The sequence below is a fragment of the Corvus cornix genome, chromosome 3 (genome assembly GCF_000738735.6).
Source record: "Corvus cornix cornix isolate S_Up_H32 chromosome 3, ASM73873v5, whole genome shotgun sequence".
Classification (NCBI taxonomy): Eukaryota; Metazoa; Chordata; class Aves; order Passeriformes; family Corvidae; genus Corvus; species Corvus cornix.
The window spans coordinates 2,183,985-2,208,633 of record NC_047056.1 but is presented as its reverse complement, the minus strand read 5'-3'; the positions used below and the strand labels follow the sequence as shown (position 1 = coordinate 2,208,633).

At 41.5% G+C, this 24,649-nt stretch overlaps 1 protein-coding gene and 1 long non-coding RNA gene across 3 annotated transcripts in view; one reads left to right on the top strand and one right to left on the bottom strand.

Moving 5' to 3' along the window:
• LOC109145094 overlaps positions 1 to 24,649 on the bottom strand; it is a 48,682-nt gene that overhangs the window by 3,925 nt on the left and 20,108 nt on the right. The gene's annotated exons all lie outside the window — the stretch shown is intronic.
• Positions 1 to 24,649, top strand: part of EFEMP1 (EGF containing fibulin extracellular matrix protein 1) — a 45,981-nt gene that overhangs the window by 17,149 nt on the left and 4,183 nt on the right. For both annotated transcript variants that reach the window (XM_039569078.1, XM_010403003.3), the window contains exons 5-8: positions 16,335 to 16,457; positions 19,898 to 20,017; positions 22,205 to 22,324; positions 23,737 to 23,856. In XM_039569078.1, coding sequence (XP_039425012.1) covers positions 16,335 to 16,457; positions 19,898 to 20,017; positions 22,205 to 22,324; positions 23,737 to 23,856 — 483 coding nt within the window. The remainder of the gene's footprint in view (positions 1 to 16,334; positions 16,458 to 19,897; positions 20,018 to 22,204; positions 22,325 to 23,736; positions 23,857 to 24,649) is intronic.

The following is a 24,649-nucleotide window of genomic DNA, read 5'->3' as shown; positions in this document are numbered from 1 at the left end:
TGGCTGAATGTCATTCCCAACCTCCCATGACCCAACTCCTGCTACAAGTGAATCTCGGCAGCTTTTTCATTTCCAGATAAAAACAAAAAAATAAATAACATCAGTGTGTATCCACAAAGAAGGAAAGAAGGGAAGTTTCACTGATCAGTGACTGTTGCTTACTTGAACTCTGAATAGCTGCAGTGTTTTCATAACTAGTGCCCACCAAGCTTCTCAAAGTACTGGGAGCACATCAAGACTGATTTTAATTTAAAAAATCACTGTTTGTACTTTGAAGTGTCATTTTAAGACACTTTTAGTTGCATTCCAGGATTTAAAGCACACGTTTAGATCCCTGTGTTTTCCCTGACACCTTTGCACATGCCTCAGTTTACACAGCTCCTCACTGCTGTCCTCAATCAGTCCTTCACCTTGTTGCTAGGAACTTTTATTTTAAAACCCCTCACTAACAAACTTGCCAGAGCAAGCCTGCAATACCAGGCACAGGCTGATCCTACTCATGGGTGGGTAGGAAATGCTTGAGAGTAGCAGAGGGAGTAGCCTTGATCTGGAGGAATTGGCTGTTTACTCAGCTTGCAGTTCCATTGCTGGGACAGTTTTCAGATCACTCTGCTGAATATCCCAGCTTGTCTCACATCTACCAGTGCTGCCCCTTTTAGATACTCTTCAATTCTTGCTTCTATTTAATTCCTTATTCTGCCTTCCTCTTTTCTTCACTTAAACTTTTGGCAATGAGTGCCAAAACCTGACTGAAAACAGCAGTTCACACTGTGATCCTGGATAAATTACTGTACAATTAGCAACGTCACTTTCAAAATGTTAATGAAATAAAGCTGCTCCTTTAGGAAAGCAGATACTTTACAGTTGATGATTTATGGAGACTCCAAACAGCATGGAGAATTTGCAGTGCCAGACGAGGCCATGCTGTCACTTTTATTCAATAAATACTTCGTGCCACTTCTATAGGAAGTGAGGCCTGGCTTGGCTACAAGAACCATCTCCTCAGTATCTTCTCTGTAGAATCTCATCCCTTCTGGAAGTTGAATTTCAAACTTGTTGATGACCTGCAAACCAGATCTGTTTTGTCCCTTCTGAGAAGCAGATGGATGCAGTGGCTGGTTTGGGACAGAATGACACGTAGCTGTGCATCCACAGAGATCTTTCCAGGAACTTCTCAGATTCCTTTTCTGGCTCAAGGGGCCTTGCTCTCCACTACTGGACATTTTGGGCAAGCACATGTACATGTAGTAAGTGTGAAGCCTTGTGGGGTAAATAAAAATTCCTGGACAAATAAGGGGAATAATAAATCAAGCCCAAGAGTTTTAAGCCAATATGAAGAATTAACCTATTTACTGAACCTTCTGTAGATAAGAGTTCATTGTTCTTTGCTTTGAAAAGATTTTTGTTTTTAATATGTATTTAACCTTACTTATCTATTATGTTTTGCTTCCTTTTTATTTTCCTTTCATTGAAAACAAGACTTAAGTCCTTAAAAATCATTTGGACCTGATCCTAAAACACACTGAACACTTCCCAGTCCAGAAAATAATAGGGTACAAGAACTTTCATGACCTGGTTTTCATTTGTCAGAGGTGTTTTTGAACCTCTGATATCTGTTCAGAAAACCCTGTGGTTATTAGCTGGGACACTCTGTTTCTTTTCTTTCATGCTGATTTTTTTGCCTGTCCACGAAATCTCCAAAGCAAACTAACAGTCTGTTGGGTCCTAAATAAATCTAGATAAGGTCTCACTACAGAGGATGTTCAGTTAACTGGTAAAAATCAATCTTGCCATTGGTCTTCCACTGGTGTTTTGCATATTTGTTGGTAGCATCTGATCAATTAAACTCAGCCTTTAAACCAAGGCAGTTGGTTAAATGCTATCTATGAAAGTTTTCAAGGTACTGAAGCCCACATGTTTTCAGTCTGCTAAAAAACTTCCCCTCCTCTTCAGTAGTCCCTGTCTGGAAACCTTGTACTTTGAAAAAGCTTTTTTTTAAAAAAAAAATCTTTACAGGCCACAACTTTTGACACCTTGCTGTCCTCTGAAACCCCCCCCGCCCTCTCCTCTCTAAGTCTGTTGGCTGCTTAAACATGGACCTGGCTTTTAGTTCAGGGTTTGGAGCAGCAGAACAGGGGAATCCTTCTCCACAGCCAGAGCGTCTGAAAGCCAAGAGCGCAGAGAAATCCAGGTTCTAGGTTAGACCTCCCAAACTTACACAAAGAATTTGAAGTTGATTAGCTTGGCAGAAAGCTTAATGTTTCACACATTGGTTTAGGTTATTCAAGCTAACAAATATAATTGCATAAATAATAGGATTAGTAAATAACTTTTAAAAATTACTGTAAAACACTTTAGTTTCAGAATTTTAAGCAATTCCCCCCTTTATCCTATAAGTAAGAAATTAATGTGCTCATAGATATTTATTCTTTCTCCACTATAAATAGACCATCTTCCTAATACTCAGCTACATCTCTCCTTGCTTCACCTTTTCATTCTATTCTTTGCTCTTGGCAATAATTACTTGGATAGAATTAGCATCCCATAGATTCATCTTTTGCCAGTTCACCTCTTGCCTCATCAGTTCCTGGAAGACAGCACTTCCATGAGGAAGGAGCCACCAGTCAATTTCGTTGCCATGCAGCAGCTCAATGAGGATGGCATGGACTTCCCCCAAAGCTGCAAAGCCGAGTGGCTGATCAATGCACTGGAATTAAATCCATCTGGAAGGCACTTGAGGCAGCAAGGCATCTCTGAGAACCCTAAGTGTGATTGACAGCTTTTTCCAATAGCTTTGATGAAAGTGTAAATTGAGAAATCTCTTCTCCCATCCTGCAAGAATTTATGAGCAGAATTTATTCTGACCAACCAACACTGGCCTGTGTCCAGCAGCATCTGAGGCCCTCATGTTTCCCTGTGGATCCTGCCCAGTCATTAACCTCTGCAGTGGTCACGGAAAGGCTGCAGTGGGCTTTAATCACACATTCGTGGCTGTCTACTTAGAGTTCCAGACAGCCAGGCAGTGCCAAATGCTGTACTGACAATGTCCTGGGCATCCCTCAGATGTGCCAGGATGCAGACAGGCATCCCTGGCACTTGGCTCATACATTCCATTTGCAGGAGCATAAATATCTGGGATCTCACGCCTTTTAAAGAAGGGAATGGAACACACAGAGAACCAAGCAAAGAACCTTTGTGGGGGGGAAAATAAAGGATGAAGAGGGTCCTCAATGCTTTTTCAGGAAGGATGGCTACAAGAAAGATGGAGAGGGACTTCTTACAATTTACTTTTTCGCATTGAGAGAGTAGGTTTACATTGGATATTAGGAAAAAAATTCTTGGCTGTGATGGTGGTGAGGCCCTGGCACAGGTTGCCCAGAGAAGCTGTGGCTGCCCCATCCCTGGAAGTGTTCCAGGCCAGATTAGATGGGGCTGGGAGCAACCTGGGATAGTGGAAGGTGTTCCCTGCCCATGGCAGGGGGTGGCACTGGATGAGCTTTCAGATTCCTTCCAACCCTAGCCATTCTATGACTCTAAAGCTTCCCACTTAACTCTCTTCCTGGGGCCAGAAAGCAAGAGAAACATCTCAAGCCACAAAGTATTAAAAAACTTGTCCAGTGAATCCGTCAGGGCCTGTTCCTTCCCTTCCCCCCAGTAGCTGCAAAGCCAATTCCTTTTATTCCTGCCATTCTCCGGAGGCAAAAAGCTTGGTTTGGACAGGCATCAGTGCTAATGATCATCCCACAGATCTTCTCCCTGTATCCTGGGCTCCGTGCTGCCAGAGCTTTCCAAGCCCTGCCAGTGATCCCAGACTCTCCTGACGTGGAGCGATGGCCCAGACCAATGTTCCCACCTTGGAGGGGTTCATTTCTCCCTGTCCTTGGCTCTGCTGCCCACGGAGCATCAACACATTCTGGGGAGTGCCCGCACTTGGTCACAACCACAAATGGCTTCAAAAGCAACAATTTTCTTTAATTTGGTTGTAAACTGCTCTTTCAGGAATTTCATCAACTTGCAGGGAGTAGCAGGGATTGTCAGAGATTCTCCTCTCACGACCACCTTACAAAAGCTGATTTTCTCACTGGGCTGTGTCCTAACAAAGCCTCGTTCTCTCCCCATGCTCCCTTACCTGTGTCCTGTACATTTTAAGATCATCTGGAGACTTGCACAGGGCTGTATCTATTTTAGAGTGTTTTTATTGGCAGCCAGTGTACAGTACCATGCACCCACGTGAACAAAATTACAGAGCCTGGACAACTTTTGTACAGAATTCCTTTGGCCACGGTTTCTCTGTGGGTTCCATTTGGCAGAAGTGATATCAAGCAGAAGTCTTTCCCTCAGCTTCTGATGTAAACTAAAATACACCTTATAAATAGAAAACACAGGCATTAGGAGCAGTGTGCCTTTGGGCAATCAGCCACCTTTGGGCTATGCGAAAATTCAGTCAGATATGATTCATAAATATAATGAATAGGGTGCCATAAACTCTCCTTGCTCTTCACAAACAAAGGCACATTCTCCGCCTTGAAAAATTAGAAGGGCAGAACCTAGAGAAAAAGGGAAAGGAAAACAGGAGAAAAGTAAGAGTGGGAGATTTAAAGGGAAGAAAATAAATGGGGCTTCAGTTGTCAATGGAAATTTTGAAGCCCACCAAACAATGTGTGGAGTAAAACTCTACTGCATCCCTCCATGTCCCACTCCTGATGAGCTCCAGCTTTGCCTTTACAGAACTCACCGTGTAAGACATTTCAAGAAGCAGTCAGTTTGTTCTGCAGGCTCTGGTTTAGCTGAAGGCTCCTATTGATTACAGCTGGAGTTGGATCAAGCTGGGGCTGCCTGTGTTCTGCTGGCAGCCTCTGGTTTGTAAATACCTTTCATCTCAACCAGCAGTGATGATGATGTGCTGGGATGATGTGGCAGCAATTATTTATCTGCTGCGTTGGGTTTTCTCCTCCACATTTGCCAAAAGCCCTACAGTCAGGCCATAGAGAGGGATGCTGACATCTTTACATTTCCATTACATCTTCCTGCTTCTTCTGAAGGAATTCTAACAGCTCTATTGTCATTTAAGTAGTCATTTCTTTCCTCACTGATAGATTTGGAAGCACCAAACCTATTCCACCATATTTAGCAAGTTTGAACTTGTCACAAATAACACTGTTATCTAATAGCACTCCCCAAAGGAAAACCCCCTCCAAGCCTCCCTTTTCCCAGGTTTCTGCGCATCCTGTCTATATCCGAAGATGAAGCAGGAAAAGCAGGAAGGGTAGGCCTTGGTTACCCCTCTGAATGAATTTAAACACTTGCTTAATACCATGTAAATACTGAAAAATAAAGCATGGATCTTGTCAAACTTAAGAACTTAGCAAATAAGGAGCATTAGAAACAGCAAAGAGAGCTGAAGTATCTACTGCCAAGTCAGTGAGAGATCCCACGTCCTGCCTGGCAATCACTCTAAATACATCCTTTCTCCCACTTCATGTGACCTTTCCAGGTCAGCAATGCTGTGTGTTAGTTTAATATTTTAAAACTGGAACTTTACTGGTATTTGGCCTACTTTTTCCTATTTATTTTCTAAACAAATGATAGCCACTCCCTTCTCAAACTAACCTTTTAAGCTTCGCCAGGAGTCTGTGAAGATCACAAGGTATTTAAAAAAAGAAAAAGAATCACATGCTCAGGCAAACAAAGCAGGTTGCTGCACTTCCCCCTCCCGCCAGCCCTGCAGCTGGATGTTCAGGAGTCCTCCACTTACTCTAGGAAACACTGCTGAAATCTCATTTTCAGTGAAAAGTGCCAGGATTATGGTAGCACAGCATCTATTCTGAGGCAAACCCATGTAAATTCCCAGCCAAACACCAGGGGGAAAAAAAAAAGAAAGAAAGGAGCAAAGCTGTCCCAATTGCTACTTCTACTTGATTGCTTAAAGGCAGCTGGGAAGGCAGATCCTCAGCCTGAGAGCAGAGCACATCCCAATTTTAAGGCAAAGTAAATTTGGAAGAAGAAATAGCTCTCTCTTCCCAAGGAAACTTCTGGTTTTTAAAATGTTCATTTTTATTTATTACTGACTCATTGAAAGAACAAAGTATTTTTTAGTGTCTTTTTTCTTTTTTTTTTTGTTCCCAAACACAGAAAAAAAAAAAAAAAAGCATGGCTAAACCCCAGAAAAATCTTAGAGTGGGGCCAAAAATAATAATAATTTTCAGTTTTCAGAATTTTTTTGTCAGGTTTTTGAAAGAACAACAAATACTTCCCAAGCACCGCTCCAACTTACAATCTTCAGTAGACTGCACACCCTCAGCTTATTTCAGTTGCCCCTCTCGTCCATCTCCCCTTTTCCACAACCTCCCCTGGCCTCCTGTCTTGCTTCTTCCATGTTCTTTTTCCTTCCTTCATTAGTATCCATATTGCTTTTTCTCTTTTTTAAAATTTTACCTTCAGAGGACGGATTTCTTCTCCCCTGGTGCCTCTGCCTCACTTTTGATCCTGCCTGGCTTCACCTCTTGTATCTATTCTCTTGCAAACAAAGAATTTTTAAAATTTCAAACTCAATTTTAAGCCCTCCTCATGTGAAGAATTACATGGAAAATTGAATTTTCCACTTAAGTTCTAAGGGGGTGGCAGTTAATAAGAATTCTTAGGGCAAAACAGACAAACAAAAATTTATAAGATCCAGTTCATGATGGTTTTGTTAGAGCAGAACTGTCTGACACTCCTTGGTTTTGGCATAGTGAAATTTATATTGCCACAGAAACCTTAACTTCTGCACATCCTTTCACTTCACTTGAACTGTGCAACCTGAACATTGTGTTATTCTATCCCAGCTATCCAGTCCCCTCCCATCCCTAGAGTATATTTTGGACCAAATCAACTGATGTGTCTTTTTTTTAAGTACTATTTCAATAATTTGCTTTTATTTCTCTATCATTCAAAAGTTGTAAAAAGCAAGAAAGTGAACTTTTTTTAACCATTTCTATTTCACAGCCCGGTGCCTGCCAATAACACTTTAAATAAGTTTTAGATACATTTCTTCAAAACAAGGCATCTCTGGGTATGTCCAGCCACACACTAAAAGTATCACATAACCACATAGGAAAAATTCAGAACTAAATAATGCCTTCAAAGGCATTTCTGAAGCTGGAACAGCATCAGGAATCTGCTTATTTACGTAGGGAGCTGTGGAGATTGCAGCATGTTGGTACTGCCAACAGATAGGATGATTAGTGCTAAAAACAATATCATCATTTAGATAAGCCCTCTCCTTCTGAGAGTTGCTATTGAACTCAGCTTGAACTTAAATGTTCTCAGCTTGGAAACTGTAATTGCTAAAAAGGATCATTCAGCCTGCAAAAGCTGAAGGGGAATGAGAGGGTATTGATAAAATTGGTCTCATATCAAATAGCTTAAGTTGCTTGTCTTACACCTGACAGCAGAGCTGCACTGATCAGCTGCACCTCCACTTCCAAAACCACCCCAAAATCAGGTTCCTGTACCTCTGACTGGGACTGAACCAGTGGAAAACATGCCAACATACAAGAAAAGCAACATCTTTTGCAGGAGCTGTTTTCTGAGCTGTCTCAGGATGAAAGTTGATTTTTGAAGTGTGCCCTGAACTCACTTTTTGGGTAGATATTTATATTTTATTTCCTTTGCAGGGATCCAGCAGCTGCCAGTGCAAGTGCTGTGAAAAGGCTTGCAAAGCTTTAATGAGCTTCAACTTCCTAATTAAAAACCACAATGAGCTTTCAGGCCTTGATTTCCCCAATATTACAGGTTGTAGCAGTGATATTTTGTTCAGTCAAGCCTAGCTAAAGGAAAATGCTTATGAGGTTTCCAAGGAGAGAAATAAACAAAATGGAAATGAAGAGGGAACTTGGAACTTTTAAGTGTATGTAATTAAGAAAAAAAAAATACATCCTTCAGATAATTCTGGAAAATATTAGGAGATATTCATAATTCATAAGCAGTTGTTTGGTTTTCTTTCAAGCAAGGGGGCAGCTTTACATCAAACACTGACTAGCTTTTCCATTAACTTAAGTAAACAAACCAGTATGCTTCAAGTTAAGTGAACATCCTTTTTTTCTTTTCCCTTTTTAATAACTGGGTGAATCAGAAATAAGAACAAGACATTTACTTTCAAATAGGAAATTAGTTTGCATGCTATTTCTTCATGTTAAAAATACCTTGGAACACTCACAAAAACAATGTTAAGCTGAATTTATGGAAATGTTCCATATCAGTTTTGAAGATGATATGCCAGATGTCGGGAGAACTCTTTCATCTGCAATAATGGAATAGTTTAATCCACCCTTGTTGTTTTTGAGCACAGTCCAAATGTATTGGTCATCATGGGTGGGTGATCCTCACTTGGGCAGGCTTGAACCAAAAAGCACAAGTTGTTAGACCGCTAGCATAAAATCACAAGAAAGCAACAGCAGGAAATACTCCACTGAAAGTAAAAATAAGCTATTGCAAAATGTAAATCAAAAAGTTTACCATTATGACAACTCACATTTTGAAGCACTCAGAGACTCACCGATACATTGCCCTGAATTAATGGATTGTAATGACTCCATTTATGGCTCTAGCAAAAATAAAGCCAATAATACAGATTTTAAATTAATCTAGATCCATCAAAAGCGTGGAATACTTTTCTTTTTGATGAGTGGGAAGACTAATAGTTAACAATGTGGTCTTCTAATGGGGGATTAAAGTGCTCTTCCCTTTGAGAAACTTTAAACACAAGGACATATATTATTGTCCATGTTCTTGTTTTAAGGATACACATTGAAGTAACATCGGATAGAAAATCCTTTTGGGAATAATTTGTGGCCTTGTATCAGACTAACATATCAGCCATACCCCTACTGTCACTTGCAGTGATCATTTCAATTCCTGTGTTACCTGACCAGTGTTTTATGTGTCACATTCATTTAATTTGCTGTGGCTGTGGTTGGATAATAAGGTGCATCCATGTAATTCCAAAGGATCTTGGAATTAGGAGCCATTTCCTGTGTGCAATGCACCTCCCAGAGTGCTTGGTGTGTGCTGGAGAGGGAAGGAGCATCTCACACAGAGGGAAAGAGCAGGAGAAAGGAAGAAATGCATCAGTTCAAAGCTTCATTCATTTCTTTCTCCCTTCTCAGCTGCCTGCAGCTCCCAAACATGTGGGAGATGTTCTAGCACTGAAAGCTATGGCTCACTCCTTTACTGAGCTATTCTGTGTGATAAGTCAGTTTGCTTTGGACGTACCAGAGACAATAGATAATTGTGACAGAGAACTGCAGGGCAGGCTCACTTACTACAGCTTCTTAACTCTGTTCTGTTAATAGAGGGATGTTTTTCCTGTACCTTCGTATTCCTGGAATCACCGTGCTTGGGTAACTTGCCCAAATCCACAGAAGTTGCTCACACTTTTGCAGTCCAAATACAAAAATCACACAATGAGTTGCAGTGCATTCAATTATCTTTTTGCACGTTTCCCACACCAATACTTTGCTTTACTTCTCTTTTTTTCTGCCATGACATCCAGGAGCAGTAAAAGATGAATCCACAAGGAACTTGCTTTGCTGCACTCTCAGAGTGGAGAGGGGAAATGTTTCAGTGCACCAAAGGAGTCGTGCCGTTTTTCAGGAAAATCTCATTAATTTAAACATTCTACCTCACCTATTTGCTTAAATGTAGGTCTTGGCTCTCACATCTCTTTTTCCTGTGCAAACAAGTATTTATGCAGGTTACCTTCGCTCAACTGTGAAAACTTGTTACCAGGGCAATCAGGCCAATATACCTCACATGAAAGGGCAAAGGAAAATTTAAAAGGGAAAAACCAGCAGAAAAGGGGAAGGTTTGGGGCTCCTGCAGAGCTGTGCAGAATTAGAGAGGCTCCCTCATGACACCACTGGACAGTGACAGCACTTGGAATGAAGGTCTCTGCATTCGCAGGTTTTGCCACTCCACAAATGGGAAATTTCTCCAGATATTTCATCTCCTGGTACCTCCTGCCCTGATGTTATGTAACCAATTTTATGCAGGGCTCTACCACCACAGAGCACAACCTCCCAACACCAACGAGTTAAAAGCTGTCTGGGCATCCAGCCCAGATGAATAACATCCCAAATGTTGAAGGAAGTAGCAAGGGAAATAGAAAAGCCTTTGACAGAAATTGTTGATAGCTTGCTAAGGCTGGGGAGGGAACCAGGGAATTTGGAGGTTGCTAATGTTGTTCCTATGTGTAAGAAAGGATCAGGGAGGATCCAGGAAACGACATAGCAGTGAGCTTGGCTTCAGTTGCAAGAACAGTATAAGAAACATAAATAGGGGACAGAATACTTAATTTGGTCAAATAAAATAAGCCCATACTCGTGGACAAACCATAAAGGTGTAACTTCTTCAAGTATGTTATCTTCAGATGGTTCTTTCTGAAAAATGCTGGTATAAAACATCTTACAGACTGAATAAAAGTTAATGAAGTGGGCAGAAAGGGAAAGGTTTGACAGAACCCTGAGGTTAAGTAAATTGTCAGTGATGCTGCAGCACCATGCAGATCACTGCATGTCTGATATCAGACTCTCTGGTGCCATTGCTGACGTGGGAGCTGATGTTTGCTCTTCAGATGAATCCATTAGAAAAATAGACCAAGTCATTTTCTAGCCTCACTCACACTGAGAACTCAAAAAATTTAAACCCATTAAGTAAAATATTTACGGTTTACATTCAAAACAAATTGAGAACAGGTTCGCTGCAGTCCATGACAAGTGCAAGACTGACATCGGTGGGACCATCATGGATTTGGATTTCTATGAACCATTCAGAAGCTGCTCCGCTGGTGCTCCTCAAAGGGGACAGAAATAAGAATTTCAATCCTGTAAAACATTTTAAGAGCCTCCTCGTTTTATCTGGTGGAATATTAAGATTGTTATGGGCCAGAAAAGAGAAAAGCAACCTGGAAACATTTTGTTTGGACAGAGGAGAATGTACACAGAGAGCAAGAAGATGCTGTCATATATTGCAATATTTTTGAGAGCCAGTGAGCAGCAAGAAGCTGAACACTTCAGCCACAGGAGTAAGACACACTTGAGTTAGTTAACATTTCTGCAGCTCTGAGCACAACATACAGGTATGTGCTGGAAAGGAGGACAAAAGCTTTAAGTGGCTTAAATAAGATGAAGGTGGATGTGGATGGCATTTTTTTCCTAGAAGTTCGAAGCCCTGGTGAAATGCATCTCCTGGTTTTATGTGCTGCTTTTAATGATACGAAGCAAATTGCAGAGATTAAGCTGTTGCATAAGTGAGCAAGCAGCATGACTTTGGGAAAAGTGAGTCACAGCGGGAAGGGAATGGAGCCAGGGTTGTAGCTCAGAAAGAGAGACTAGCAAGAAAATGTTAAGGATCTAGATAAGAGCCTGAGAGAATGGAGTGCAGGAGAGAAGCAGAAAAACTACCTCTAAAAGAGGCAGCCATACACGAGGGTTAGAGAAAGCTATAGCTAAAAAGCAGGTCAGGCAAAATTTTTGTACACAACTGGTGGTTGAAATACAGAGCAGGCTGCCAAAGTCAGCAGTGGAGGGACAGAATTGTGTAAATCACTTCAAGAGGCAGCGCGGGCACATTTTTGGAAAATGAGGGAATCACTGGGTATAGGCATTGGTGAGGCTTGTGGAATTAGAACTATGAAATGCAAGTTGATTTATATTTTGAAGGAATACAGGAACAAGCTCTGCTGCCCTCCACGGTTCTCCCACTATGGCTGTAGCACCCTGCAAACCTCAGTCACTTGCCAGTGCAAATCAGAGCATTCTCTTACCTTGCAGAGAGTTATGGATAGGAAAGTCTTCCAAAAGGAACTTTCTAGAACAGCCCTGGAAATTGCTGCAAAAGGCAGTATTTATGTTAGGGTGAGTCACTGGGGTCTGATGGCCCTATTTACCACAGCACAGCTGAGGACTTCCATCCGCATCTCTGAGAGCACAGTGTGGCTCACGTGTCATTTAACTGAGACATGGTGTCCTTAATTGCTGTGTTTCTGCCCCACTTTCTCCTTAGACTCTGATCTTGACCTTAATTTAAGGATTTTATACAGCAACTCAATAGAGGCCCACATCACCCAACCTATTCTGGGCACAGCAAGATTTGACCAAGCACAAGCCTGCAGGAAAATCAGGATGAGATTCCTATAATTAAGGACTCTGTCTTGATGCTTAATGGATCTGAATTCAGAGTGCTCAGAGAACCTGAATTCTGTGCTTTACAGTCCCCCAAATCCTTGACTTTGGGACTGTCACATCCTTTCAGTGCAGTATTCTGGATGTACCACTTATAAGCAAAAGGCAGAAATTGAAGTACTCAATCCTAACTCATTTTGCAAATATTTTTTCTAACCAAAGTACAAATAAATCCCCTAATAAGTTTGATTTTGAGTGGCCTACTGAAAGACTACATAATTTCCTGAGTTCAATTATTACAACGGTCAAGACACTGAAGGTAACCCAGCTCCATTTTCAAGTAAGATTGATCTGCAAAAGGATTGTTAGAGACACACAGGCTATTTCAGAGGAATTTTCCACCTACACAGGATGTAACTGTCCAGAGGAAACCTTTCTGTGAGTAAATTGATCAGACTTAGAGATATAGATTACTTCTTAAATGCACTGTATTTCACAGGTTGCATGTGTCAATAAGCAAATACCATTCCATTTTTTAACTACTTAATACAAACTTACAGCCCTTGTTTCTGTGTGGTGAACAGCACAACCTTTAGAAATGTTAGCTGCAGTTAGAAAATGGAAAGAAAAAAAAAGAAAGAGCAGATCACTTCTGTTACTGGTGTAATTTATATGGCTTACCTGGGCAAAAAAATGCTTGTGCAACATCTAGAAATGAAATTTAAACAAAGTTGATGAGGAACTATTCGAGAGTGTTTTCAGGTGTTTTCTTATCAGGTAAGATAGTCACTTAAGGCAGAAGCCTCAGCTATGGAATGAGCTGCTGAAACAGTTCTGGAGATGAACGTTATCATGATGACACTAAATTTGGAAAAGAGGATGTAGAGGAAAGATGCTCAAGAATGAGCTTGTAAAAGCCCCATATTTTCTTTCTAGATCTGTTTTTCATACTGCACTCATCACTGTGGTATCTTGAGTGCTTTCCAGTAGTGCATTAAGCAACATGACAAACATCTGTCACATGTTTGTTCTCTCACCCTCTCCCCAGAGGGACAAGTGTGTGCAGTGGAGAGCCTTGTTTTAATTTTTTTTAATTATTATAAATACACATGCACGTAACACATTATTAAACATTCGTGCTAGAGAGGAAAGGTCAGACAAATTTATCTTGCTCTCAGGATCAGAGCTGGTGAACTCTGTGATGTTCCTGTATCACACCCTTGCCCCAGATTGCAGTGTCTTCTCAGAGACCAAATCATGGCCATGGGTGTCTGCACCAGGCAGAAACCAAAAGCTGTGATTCCCAATGTCCTCATTTACTGTTCACACTTAAGCCCAGGGATTCTGTCAAGAAACATCAAATGGAATGAAATGGTAGAATTTAGAGAAGAACATGTGCTTTGTATCACCCCCACTCTCTCCTTCCCATGTAATTGCATTTGATACAGACTAGAAGCAGGAATTGATAGAACCTCAAAACCACTGTCAGAGGGCACTGTGTGAGTCATGGTGACTCCAGGAATCTCATGGATTGGAAAAGTCTGATTTCAACTGAAAAAATAAGTTCTTAAAATAATGGTATGAAGACCTGGGAGTGACTGATATCCTACAGAGGGGCCAAAACTGGGAAAGCAATTTGGAAACTTCAGTTCAGTCAGACCCTGAAGAACTGCAGATAGGCAATCTACCCATCCCAGGGCCATTAACATATCGTGGGAATCCCAAATCAATATTGGCCCCTCCAGTGTGATATGGTGCCAGTTCCCATGGGCAGAGAGGGGTGTGTGTGTGTGTAGTGGTAAATAAGGGACTCTGCCTCTGCCACCTCAGAGAGAAATGGAGCCACTCTGCCACATCTCAAGGGAACTCCAATGTTGCTGTTGCTTCCTTCCTAGGACTCCCACACCTCTGTTTCTCCAATAACTCTCTGGACAGTTAGGAAACAGACTATTTCTGTAATGGACAGTGATCTGGGTCACTCTGAGTGCCAAGAGCTGCAGCATCACTGCTAAATCCACCAGTGCTCCTTCCCACACTCCACGAGGGCTGGGCTGCTCTGGGGTTGCACCAACACAATCCACATTTGGCACTGCTTTCAGCACTGAAATCTTCACTCACTTCCTCACTCCTGCATCAGTCACAACAGTAGGACACATCTGTAACTACTGCAATACTGGAGATGCCAGCACTGAAACCTTTCCAGGTGCCTGTTGCTCTCCTCCCAAAGTATTTCCCTCAAACACAACCTTTAGGCCACCAGCCTTGCTCTACCAGCACTGATTTCCCTGCACAGGTGGGAGCAGACCCACTCCAAGCATGGCAAGCATACCACCCCTTCCCAGGGACAGCAGGAGTCTGCTCTCCCACCCACCCTCACTTCCCACCTTTTATAAACCCACACCTTGGCCAGAACATCAAAACCCTCCAAGGGTTTCCAAATGGGGAGGCAGCGAGCAGGCAATAATTGGGAATAATCGTGTTTCTGTCCAGCTGAACTTACCCTCAGGAGCAGCCAGAGACCACGAGTGCATGAGTAAATCTAGGAATCATTTTAGCTGGAGTAGCTTATTATTCAATGCATTTTAACTAATCCATCTAAAAGGCAACTCACGTTTACTCATATATGAAGCTCCTAAAGATCAAATAAACTTTCTTTGTCCCAACACACTCTGCAACAAAAAGGACTGGAATTGTACAAGTATTTTGTTTCCAGCTTTTAGGAACCAGGAGTACAAAGCTCATGAGGTCCCTGCAAAACCTTTGCCTTGAGCTGCCCCATGCCGGGGTGACAGGAGGCAGCCAGTTGTAGTCCCCAAAAGTCTTCACACCTGAAATTGTGCTTTTCAGTGTCATGACACAACCGTGAGCTCAGCAAATCCTGCACCAGCACAGCAGCTTCAGGACTGACTCTGTGCAGAAATGCAAAGAGCAGCCTAACATAAAAGGGCTTTAGCTTCCCTGTCAGGTAAAGGGAAGATATATGTAAAATATTTGGACACTTGGGGAAAGGGCAAACGTTGAGAATTAATTCAAACTGTTGATAGTTTATTTTTTATTGAATCTTGTGGCCAAAATTGTTTTCATTTGTTATGAGAAAGAATCCATCATTTTTTCCAAAGCACCACCCAGAACCTGCCACTGGTGATGTTCTAACATCCCCAGTGCCTATACAAATAGAGAGGTCAGCTGAGATTTGTAAACTAGAGATCATAAGTTTTAAGGAATTTGTTTATTCAGCCTAGAGTCTAAAAAAATTGTGTACAATGCCAAAATTAAAAGTCATCTCACTGTACTGTGTCATGTTACAATAAAAAGCTCTCCAACATTTTGGATGTTCGAATGAGAAAGCAAATTGTAATTCATTTGTCAGCACATGCAGTTTAATTATAATTAAGTACCTTCAGGACTCATTATGAGCAGGCAAAATAAAAATGCTGGTTTTATACTTGTATAAACCTGCATTCAGTGCAAACTAAAAGCTGCCTGAATTACTCTGAAAAGTATTGGGCTAGAACTTGCATTTTTAGCCATACTGTGCAAATACAAACATACATAAACTGCTTCCAGAGACTTGAACAGATTGACTGAATTAGGGGAATTTTCACGGGAATGACAAGAGGCAGATCTCTTCCTGATGAGAAGGCCACCACATACCAAGTTCCAAGTCCCTGTCCAAAGCATGGAGCACGGGAACCATGCAAGAGATCAGCAGAGTCCTTTTAGTACCAGCAAAACAACATATTTCTAACTCCTCTCCTCCTTGAGAAAGGGCTGAATGGCATTTGCTGAAATTTTCTGGAGTAATTCAGCATGAAACATCCAACCAGCGTGGGAAAAAAACCAAAGCAAAACAAAACAAGCAAATGATTCAAATATGATGAAGCTGCAAGAAGCTTACAGAAAATTCTAGACTGACAAGTACAAAATATTAATGGTATTTGACAAATGTTTAAAATAACCATAGCTGAAAATATCTACAAAGGCAGTGTACAAGACTTGAAATGTTACCAGATTTCTGATAGCTGCAAGTGTAGAGATGACATCTTAGGAGTGCATTTGAACTTTTCTGCCTTCACTTGTAGGTTGCTGGAAGATGTGTAAAGCATTTCCACAGGCTAAATACTTTAAATAAATTTAATGACTAATATTACACTTGTTTTGTTTTTTATAAAGATATAGATGAATGTGCAACGGGAACCCACAATTGTAGAGCTGACCAAGTGTGTGTCAATTTAAGAGGGTCCTTCAGCTGCCAGTGCCCTCCAGGCTACCAGAAACGAGGGGAGCAATGTGTTGGTAAGTGTTGCTTTCCATTCAGTGGTTTGCTTTCATGATCTCCAGTTGCAAACTTCATACTGGTCATAAAGCAGATGGGTATGTGTGGTGTAAAACAGCTGTCTCGCTTTGGAATGCAATGGAATGTCACTTTACCACAATAATTAATCACTAAAACATGGGACGAGGAGCTATTTTAAGGATAATCAACACTTGGAGTTCACAAGCTGAGTTTTGCTAATAGTTCCCGTTGTGTTGATTGTTTGTGTTGGGGCATTGCCCGTTGTCCCAGATATTGCTCTGAGTCCGTGATGGCAGCGAAACAAAGCACATCTTTCCCCCGAGATTCAACTCCAGGTCTGTGGGACAGAGCACTCCCTCCCCCCAGTCCCACCCCCACCCCAGGACTCAGCTTTATGGGCACAAATGAAAGAGATGGAAAATCTGAATGCACGTACAGGTGATTTGCAGCCTCTAAAACCCACCAGGCTTTATTCTCCATGCCAAGATAAGCTATTGGCACCCTCGGGAGCTCTGCAAGTACAGCACGGAATTAAATCCAAGTGCAGGGCAAACACTGCATCTTCCCTATCCCATCCTCAGGTGGGGACATCACGCCTAAGTGCCATTACCCTGTTCCTTCAGCCTGCATTTAACACCTCTTTAATCACCATTTCAATGGATAAATTGTTTCTAGAGGCACTCCAGCCTTAAGCCTTGGGTTTGTCAGATAATAAAAACAACTATGGAAGAAGAGAGTCAAATCTGCACATCAGGAGGTGATATTCAAGGCAGCCTCTTCTAAGACACTGCGATGGTTTTATGCAGCTTAGGAGAAAAGGGTTTGGGGTTAGGGTTCTTTGTCCTCAACAAAACTCGAGGTGTTGCTCTTTCAGGGATCCTGCATTTCAAAGTGTATGAGAATTTTTAAATTTTTATTCTTAATCTCCTCAAAAAGCCTTGTTAAGGCCATAGCTAAGAAACTGGGGAGACTTCAGTAGACACCTGGACTAACAAATTTCTGGGCATGGCTCTTTCTTCAGGATTCCAGTCCAAGGGCTGTAGAAATAAACCCAAAAATTCTTATCTCTTTCCTAGGAGATGTAGATCAGGCCCTGAACTGTCAAATTGGTGTAAACACAGGTGCATCTGATTTTTCTCCCTTCTCTGTGCAGGAGTAGGATGACTAATTTGGAATGTAGGTAGAGGAATAGTTCTGGAAGGTCATGGATTTATTTTTTTAATATCTGGGATTTATTTGGATTTTTTTATGTAGCAGGTAAATTACATTACTGCCATGCAACAGCACTTCTGATATCAAGACCTATGGTCCTAAATGAAAGCCTCACTGGAAACATGATAGAACTGAGAAGAAATGAGAGTCATAGACCCTTATATCTAAATGTGAATACATTTATGCATCTAAATCTATGCACAAAGATGCCTGGAAAGTAAAATTTCCCTTCTCCTATTTAGGTCAAAACCAAGAATAACACCTGTGTTACATATTACACACTGACCTAAATTAGAAGTACATCCCAACAGTTAGTACTGTCAGCATTTCAGAATAAAGCCTGTCTTTGGGGATTTTATAGCAACTTAGCCAGAAAATGTTCTCAGGGCCAGATCTTGATAGAGATTCTCCATATGGGAGGAAATGTTTCTCAAATTTGAAAGAAATTTTTCCAGACTATTTTGGCTTGAAGGTAGAGGGAAGAAAAAAAGACATTTTTAACAATCGGTTGATTTTATTCTAAATTCACTAATAATTTCTGACTTTTTTTCTGAGATTTTTTTTATAATTTGCTTGTTCACATATTGCCAAATTAGTCTTTTCTGAAATGCATGACTGCAGAGAGAATAAATTGTTTTCCAGCATCACTTCAAACAGATTTGGTCCAATGGATCAGATGAATCTCAGCCCTTAGATCTGCCCAGAGCTGATGTGCCTAATCCCGCAAGGACAATTCCCACTGAATAAGAGCCAGATCCCAAAAGCATTTGTGTATGAATGCAGCAAGGCATTGCTCATACGTATAATCCTATTTTTTAAAAGTTACTTACAAGAGCTTAGTCCTGTAAAAGCCAAGGATGGAAATCTACTGTGCCTCCTTAATTTATTCCATTTCCACTTCCAAATTTCTCTCTGCAACAAGAGTTACAGTGACAGTTGCTACTGTATGGATAGCCAGGAATTTTCCAGCATAAGCCTTTTCATTCAGAATCATCCAAAACACCTCACTAAGTTCAGCCCCACATTTGACAAAGAAAGGGTTAACTTCTAAAGAGTGTTTTTTCACTTGATATTAAAACAAACACTTTCCTCATTATTAAAAAAAAAAAAAAAGACTCTGCCTCTTTTTAAACACATCTATGGTGGAAACAGCTGGAGGTAGGAAACTCAAGATCTGGCATGGATATGGGAAGTGCCTTTCTTTGTTCCAGTGAATACTGGTCTGATTTGTGTGAGTGTTGATCCTTTGAAATGTCCCTTTGTGTACAAGGACGGAGCACGGCGTGGATTTCTTCACCAAGCTCCAGCAGGCCGCAGCTCAAGACAGCCACTGCACACACACACGAAAATGGAATAATAAAACATGTTTTCCAGGCAAAACCAGAGCTACTATCTCCTCCAGAATGCAGGGAAGCCTTTTAAAATGCAGAGGGGTAAGAGAATGGGGTGGTGCACATTTTGTGTGGTTGGCAGGTGAAACCCCTGCTCCAGTGCACACCAGGAATGCCGACTCTTGGAAAGGCAGCCTGCTCCACCTCAAAAGCAGGGCTGACCTGCAAGGAGAGGCTGTGGAAGGCTCTCAGTGCCTGAGATGCACAGCCAGGTGTGGTGCTGCTGGGTGGGAAGGTATCCAGGACAGGCAGCCAGTGGAATGGGAGCAATGGGAGCTCCCTGGGGAACAAGGCAGGGTCTGGGGATCCCTGTGGAAGCACAACCACCTGTTTCCTTTTCAGGCCCATTAATTCTCTATCCTTGCCATTCCCCTGTACTTGCACAGAAAGTCTGGACTGTTCCTAATGGAGCTGAAAAGATTTAGTACGTGCCAGGAGTGCTGCATGCGAGTTCTTGGGAAAATGAGCTCCAAGGCACATTGGCTGTGTTGGTCGGCACCGTGTCTGATCCTGAGGGATCCTGGTGGCAAAGCTGAACAAAACACCGAATTCTACCTACACAAAATAAACCAGACCAAGCACTACTGCAGGACTGAGTGAATAAAATAATGTTGGAGTGCAGAGTGAAGACAACGAGCATAAAAGCTTGTTACAAAATAGTCCCTTACAGGAAAAGTTAAACTGTATCTTGTCAATACCCATGGAAGCAGTCCCCTGCTCACGTAAGCTTTTCGCCTGCTTTTAATCAAGTGCAATTAACTTTCCGTGGACACAAGAGAGCAGCAGGGAAGTGCTGGGATTCCATGTGAACTAACTGATGTGTTTTGGTGCCCCAGACATCGACGAGTGCACCCTGCCCCCGTACTGCCACCACCGCTGCGTGAACACCCCCGGCTCCTACTACTGCCAGTGCAACGCTGGCTTCCAGCTGGCATCCAACAACCACACCTGTGTAGGTAAGGATTCCTCAGCCTGCACAGCAGCTCCCCCAGACACACAAACACTGGCTGCCATGGTGGAAACTTAAAGGAAATACACAGCAACCAGTAAAAGACTGCACTGAGCGTGATCTCCTCTGTGGGTGATCCCAGAATTACAGGAGGGTTGGAGAAAAATTTAGAGCTTTCTTGATCACTTGTTATTTTGTTGGCATAGCAGATTTCCAAGGAACGTCTAAAGCCTTATATTCAGTATTCAATCCTAGCTTTAATTACTCTTTCAGTTCAGCTTTATTATTGGCTTTCCTGATATTATTCCCGGCTCACACAACAAAGGCCAGAACTGGGAATTAAGGGAATCAATACCATACCTCTGCTGTTAAGGGTAATTACCCTCAGCACATGGTAAAGAAAGCCTCCAGGCTACGTTTGAATATCTAGAAAATATTAAAAATTAAAACAAGGGTTGCTAAGAGTGACCTTTCAGCACTGATGTTGCCTTTAGAAATAAAACACTAAGGGAAGCTACACCATAAAACTTTAAGACTGATGTCAAGTTTGAAATCATAAAATCTGTTCTAGAAGGATTAGAGCAATAATAAAAAGGTAACTCTGTCTGCTGAAGCACTGACAGAATGGCTGTAAAATCAAGAGATTGGTGGAGATGGTCAGAAGTTCTTCAGAGATGTACTTTATATATAAAAAAAAAATCTATTATATACATAGAGAAATCTTCCAGCTTCTACCATCATTCCAAGCATTGCCAGACCTCATCAATCACCCTGGGACACTGCACAGCTCTGAACTGAGACAAGAATTGCTTGGTTCTCACCAAATCATAGGATTTTAAAAATTGCCCATGGACACAACAGAACCAAGTGACAGAAGTCACTTATTTGTCCCTTTCCATGGCTCAAATGGAAGGTGGATTCTTTCAGCACTCCACCAAACACCCTTTCCCTGGCTTTCCAGCCTCATCAGGCACATTTCTACCAGGCAAAGGAAAGCTAAGGAGAAAATTTATAAATGAATGGTTGCTGCATCAAGACAAAATCTCACATTTATCACAGTGATACTTGACAGCTGTAGCCATTACATTTGTGTCACACCTTCTGCCTATATTGAAAGTGGGTCAATATTTCTTGGAAAACTAACAGAACTGGGGCTTTGGCCACCTAATTTATTCCTCCTGGTGGTATTGGAGGAGGAATGATGTACATCCTTTGCACTGTTGCCAGAAATGAACTCAGAGGAAGAAAAAAAAAAAAATGTTGCAATGAGTTTTCCCCTATTATCATTCATTTTCAGGACTAGAAGGTTCATCATGCAGAGAATTCATATCCTCTTCATTGGTTTCATTTTTCTGAACGCCTCACCTTTGTCAGTTTTTAGTTGTATCTGTAAATTTACAGTGGTGCTGACAATTATAAGCCATGAACTCAAAGGTTTTTTCCAAGCACAGCTCTCTACTCTTGGCAATATCTGATAAACACAAACATGAATGGAAAACATGCAGGAGGGAAATACAAGGAATACTAGGGAAAACACTAAAATCTACAGACTGACAGGAGCAGCAGTTAATCAACGGTCTGTGCAGAACAAGGGCGATAGATTCCAGAGGTGATTAGACTTATATAAACTTCCCATTAAAAATTGCTTCTCTTCTCATACCAGTGTCCTCAAAATGTTCTTGGGATGGGCAACACCATGGAAAATGTAGCACAGAAAAATACCTTCCCCCAATATGGTCTAGGCCTTAGAGCTCTGCAGAACTCTACTGGCCTCAAAGGCTCATGTTATAACTGCAATGGAATTTAAAAGAACAAATTTTCAGAGTAATAAATAGCTCAAATAAATCTTAACCACTGCATGCTGAGAGGTCTTATCAGTATGTGTTCCTTATATCAATTATTTATAGAGACTTGGCATTTCATACCTGAAAAAAAGGCGCTGGAATGTGGAGTTTAATAGCCACATTAAACATTTTTGGGAGAATTCATCACACATTAGAATAACTCTCATTCCTGGAAAAATACTGGTTTTTACATGGAACGTAAAGCACAGATCTAACACTGCTCCAGTGACTGCAGATCTACATTGCTACAGCCAACTGAGCTTCTGCTGAGCAACAGGCCCAGCCTAAGGACTAATCCACCGAGCCTAATTACCACCTACACAAGATAAATATCTAATTTTTCCTTTCAGACATAAACGAATGTGATGCCAACAACCCATGTGCACAGCAGTGCTACAATATCCTGGGTTCTTTCATCTGCCAGTGTAATCCCGGCTTTGAGCTAAGCAGTGACAGAATCAACTGTGAAGGTAAGACTTTTTTTGTCTTGGAAAAGCAATTTTCTCATTTGTTTTGTTTTCCCAGAAGCCTGTAAACTAAAGAACAGAACTGGAGACACTCTGTGGGTACAGTTTGTAGCCAAAAGCCTTAAGATATTTATTCTTTATGGTACAAATGGGGCTAATTCACACCTGAGTAGCTGCAGCTGCTTTCAGGTACAGGTAGGAATGGGTCTCTCTATAGCAAGTACAAAACAGGACAGAGATTGCTGCACTTCATATCCCAAAGTGGGATGAAAGAGGTTTCTGAACCCTGATTGCACAAACTCCCTGGAATTGTGGGTGGTCTAATGCTGATGACCATTAAATGAATCGGAAAGGAATGCACACCAAAAACAAGGGCAATTTTGTGTCTTGTTAGGCTCCTCTGAAAACAAAACCTCCAATTTCTGATTTTAAGGGAGCAACAATTGTGCTTTTGAGGTGCTTTGCAGCTTGTGTATACAAACAGCATGTCTCCTGATGATTATACAATCAACACTTTATTTCCTCTGCCAGAGGCTCCGCAGGGGTGCCCTAATCTCCTTTTGGACACATGATGACCTCACCTTTAGAGCCCGTATCCTTTCTACCAGCCTTGGAGCCAGAGAGGTCCCTGCTTCACCACTGCCCTCCCTAGCGAGCTGGAAGAGCTGTTACAGATCCTCCCTCTGCTAAGCCAAGCTGCTTAAGCTAATCCTATTTGAACAGAACAGGGAGCAGCAAGTATGCAGCCTCCAAGGACATCCCTGACCCCAGCCCAAGAGCTGGACTCAGCTCAGAGGTAGTAGGAGGCAGCTCTGTGCTTTCCAAGCCAATCCCTCCTCTTGATAGGTTTAAATTCATTTCCTGTTCACGGCATACACTGTTCAGTTCTGTTTCACACCAGGCTTCCCTCACAAGGGACTGATGGATACACAAGGATAAAAAAGCAGGAGAATGGCATCCACTGATTATTATTAAAAGGCAAAAAAAAAAAAAAAAAAAAGGTATTTCTCTCTTTCCCAGAGAGCTACTCCATGAGCGTAGGGCACAAGTACAAAGGCAACATTTTTGCGTTACTAACTAATCTCACAGCTGTGGGTTTTTTCCTCAAAGTCATCACATTTTGGAATACTGCAAGTATACACAATTTCAAGAGTTATTTTCCCAAACCTGTTCTGAAGTCTAATTTAGCTTCTGCTTCCTCAAATCCAAAATTCTTCCTTTGGAGGATTACTAACAAAACCCCAGCAGAACTCACCCTTCCATTCTCAAGGCATTAAACAGCACATTCCAGGTTTTGGTTAATTCTTTTCACACAGATTTTTTTTTTTTTTTTCAAACGTTTAACTATTCTATTTAGTTTTGTAACAAAGTAAATTTTCAAAACCAACAACATGAAGCTCTTTTGCTCTCTGCAGACACTGATGAATGCAGAACCTCAAGTTACATATGTCAGTACCAGTGTGTCAACGAGCCAGGAAAGTTCTCCTGTGTGTGCCCTGAAGGATACCAGGTAGTAGGAGGCAGGACATGCCAAGGTAGGTGCCCTCCCCTTGGCAGGCTCAGCCCTGCATTATTTACACCATTTCAGGCAAGGCTAAGGGTGCCTGCTAGCTAAATGGTTATATTTTGTGGCAGGATTACTGTGCTGTTAGCAGAAGATATGTTGATGAAGCAGTTGATGATTCATTAAATATCTTATAACCTTATTTGAATCCTTCAACTCAAGCTCCAAGTCCTTCAGATTCCTAGGAAAAAATTTCAATTTTTGCAACCCACAGGTAAAACTTGTCTTGGATGTCAAGGTAGTGGCTTTAATTTGACATAAACATCCCTGAATCAAATCAGGCCATTTTTTACAGACATGAAACATGGCTTTATATCATGTTTCTTTTCAGAGGGATTCCTAAATCCAGTCACAGTAGAAATAAAGATATGTTTCTTCTGATAACAGGAGAAAAAAAAAAATGCAAGCCTTCAGCAGCTTAGATAATTCGTGTGTAGAAAAATAAATGTTCTGGCCAGGTGCCACCAAATGCCAGGATTTTCAAGTTTGTGGTTTTTCCTCAGTGGTGCTAAAAGTCCCTGCATCTTATTAGAGAATATTGCAGAACAATATATTAAGTGCAAGAACTATTGCTTCTGCAATGCAGAAGCTGATTTAGCAGTCAGTAATTTTAGAAATAAAGAGGTGTGATAATTAGGGGCAGAAAATGCAAGAAAATAACTCTTCTTTATCAGTATTTTGTTCTACAAAATCCTGATCTTTCCCTTTGTAAGAACAGCAACTGAGCATTGCAGGATAGTTGATTTAAGCATCTAAAAACCTGT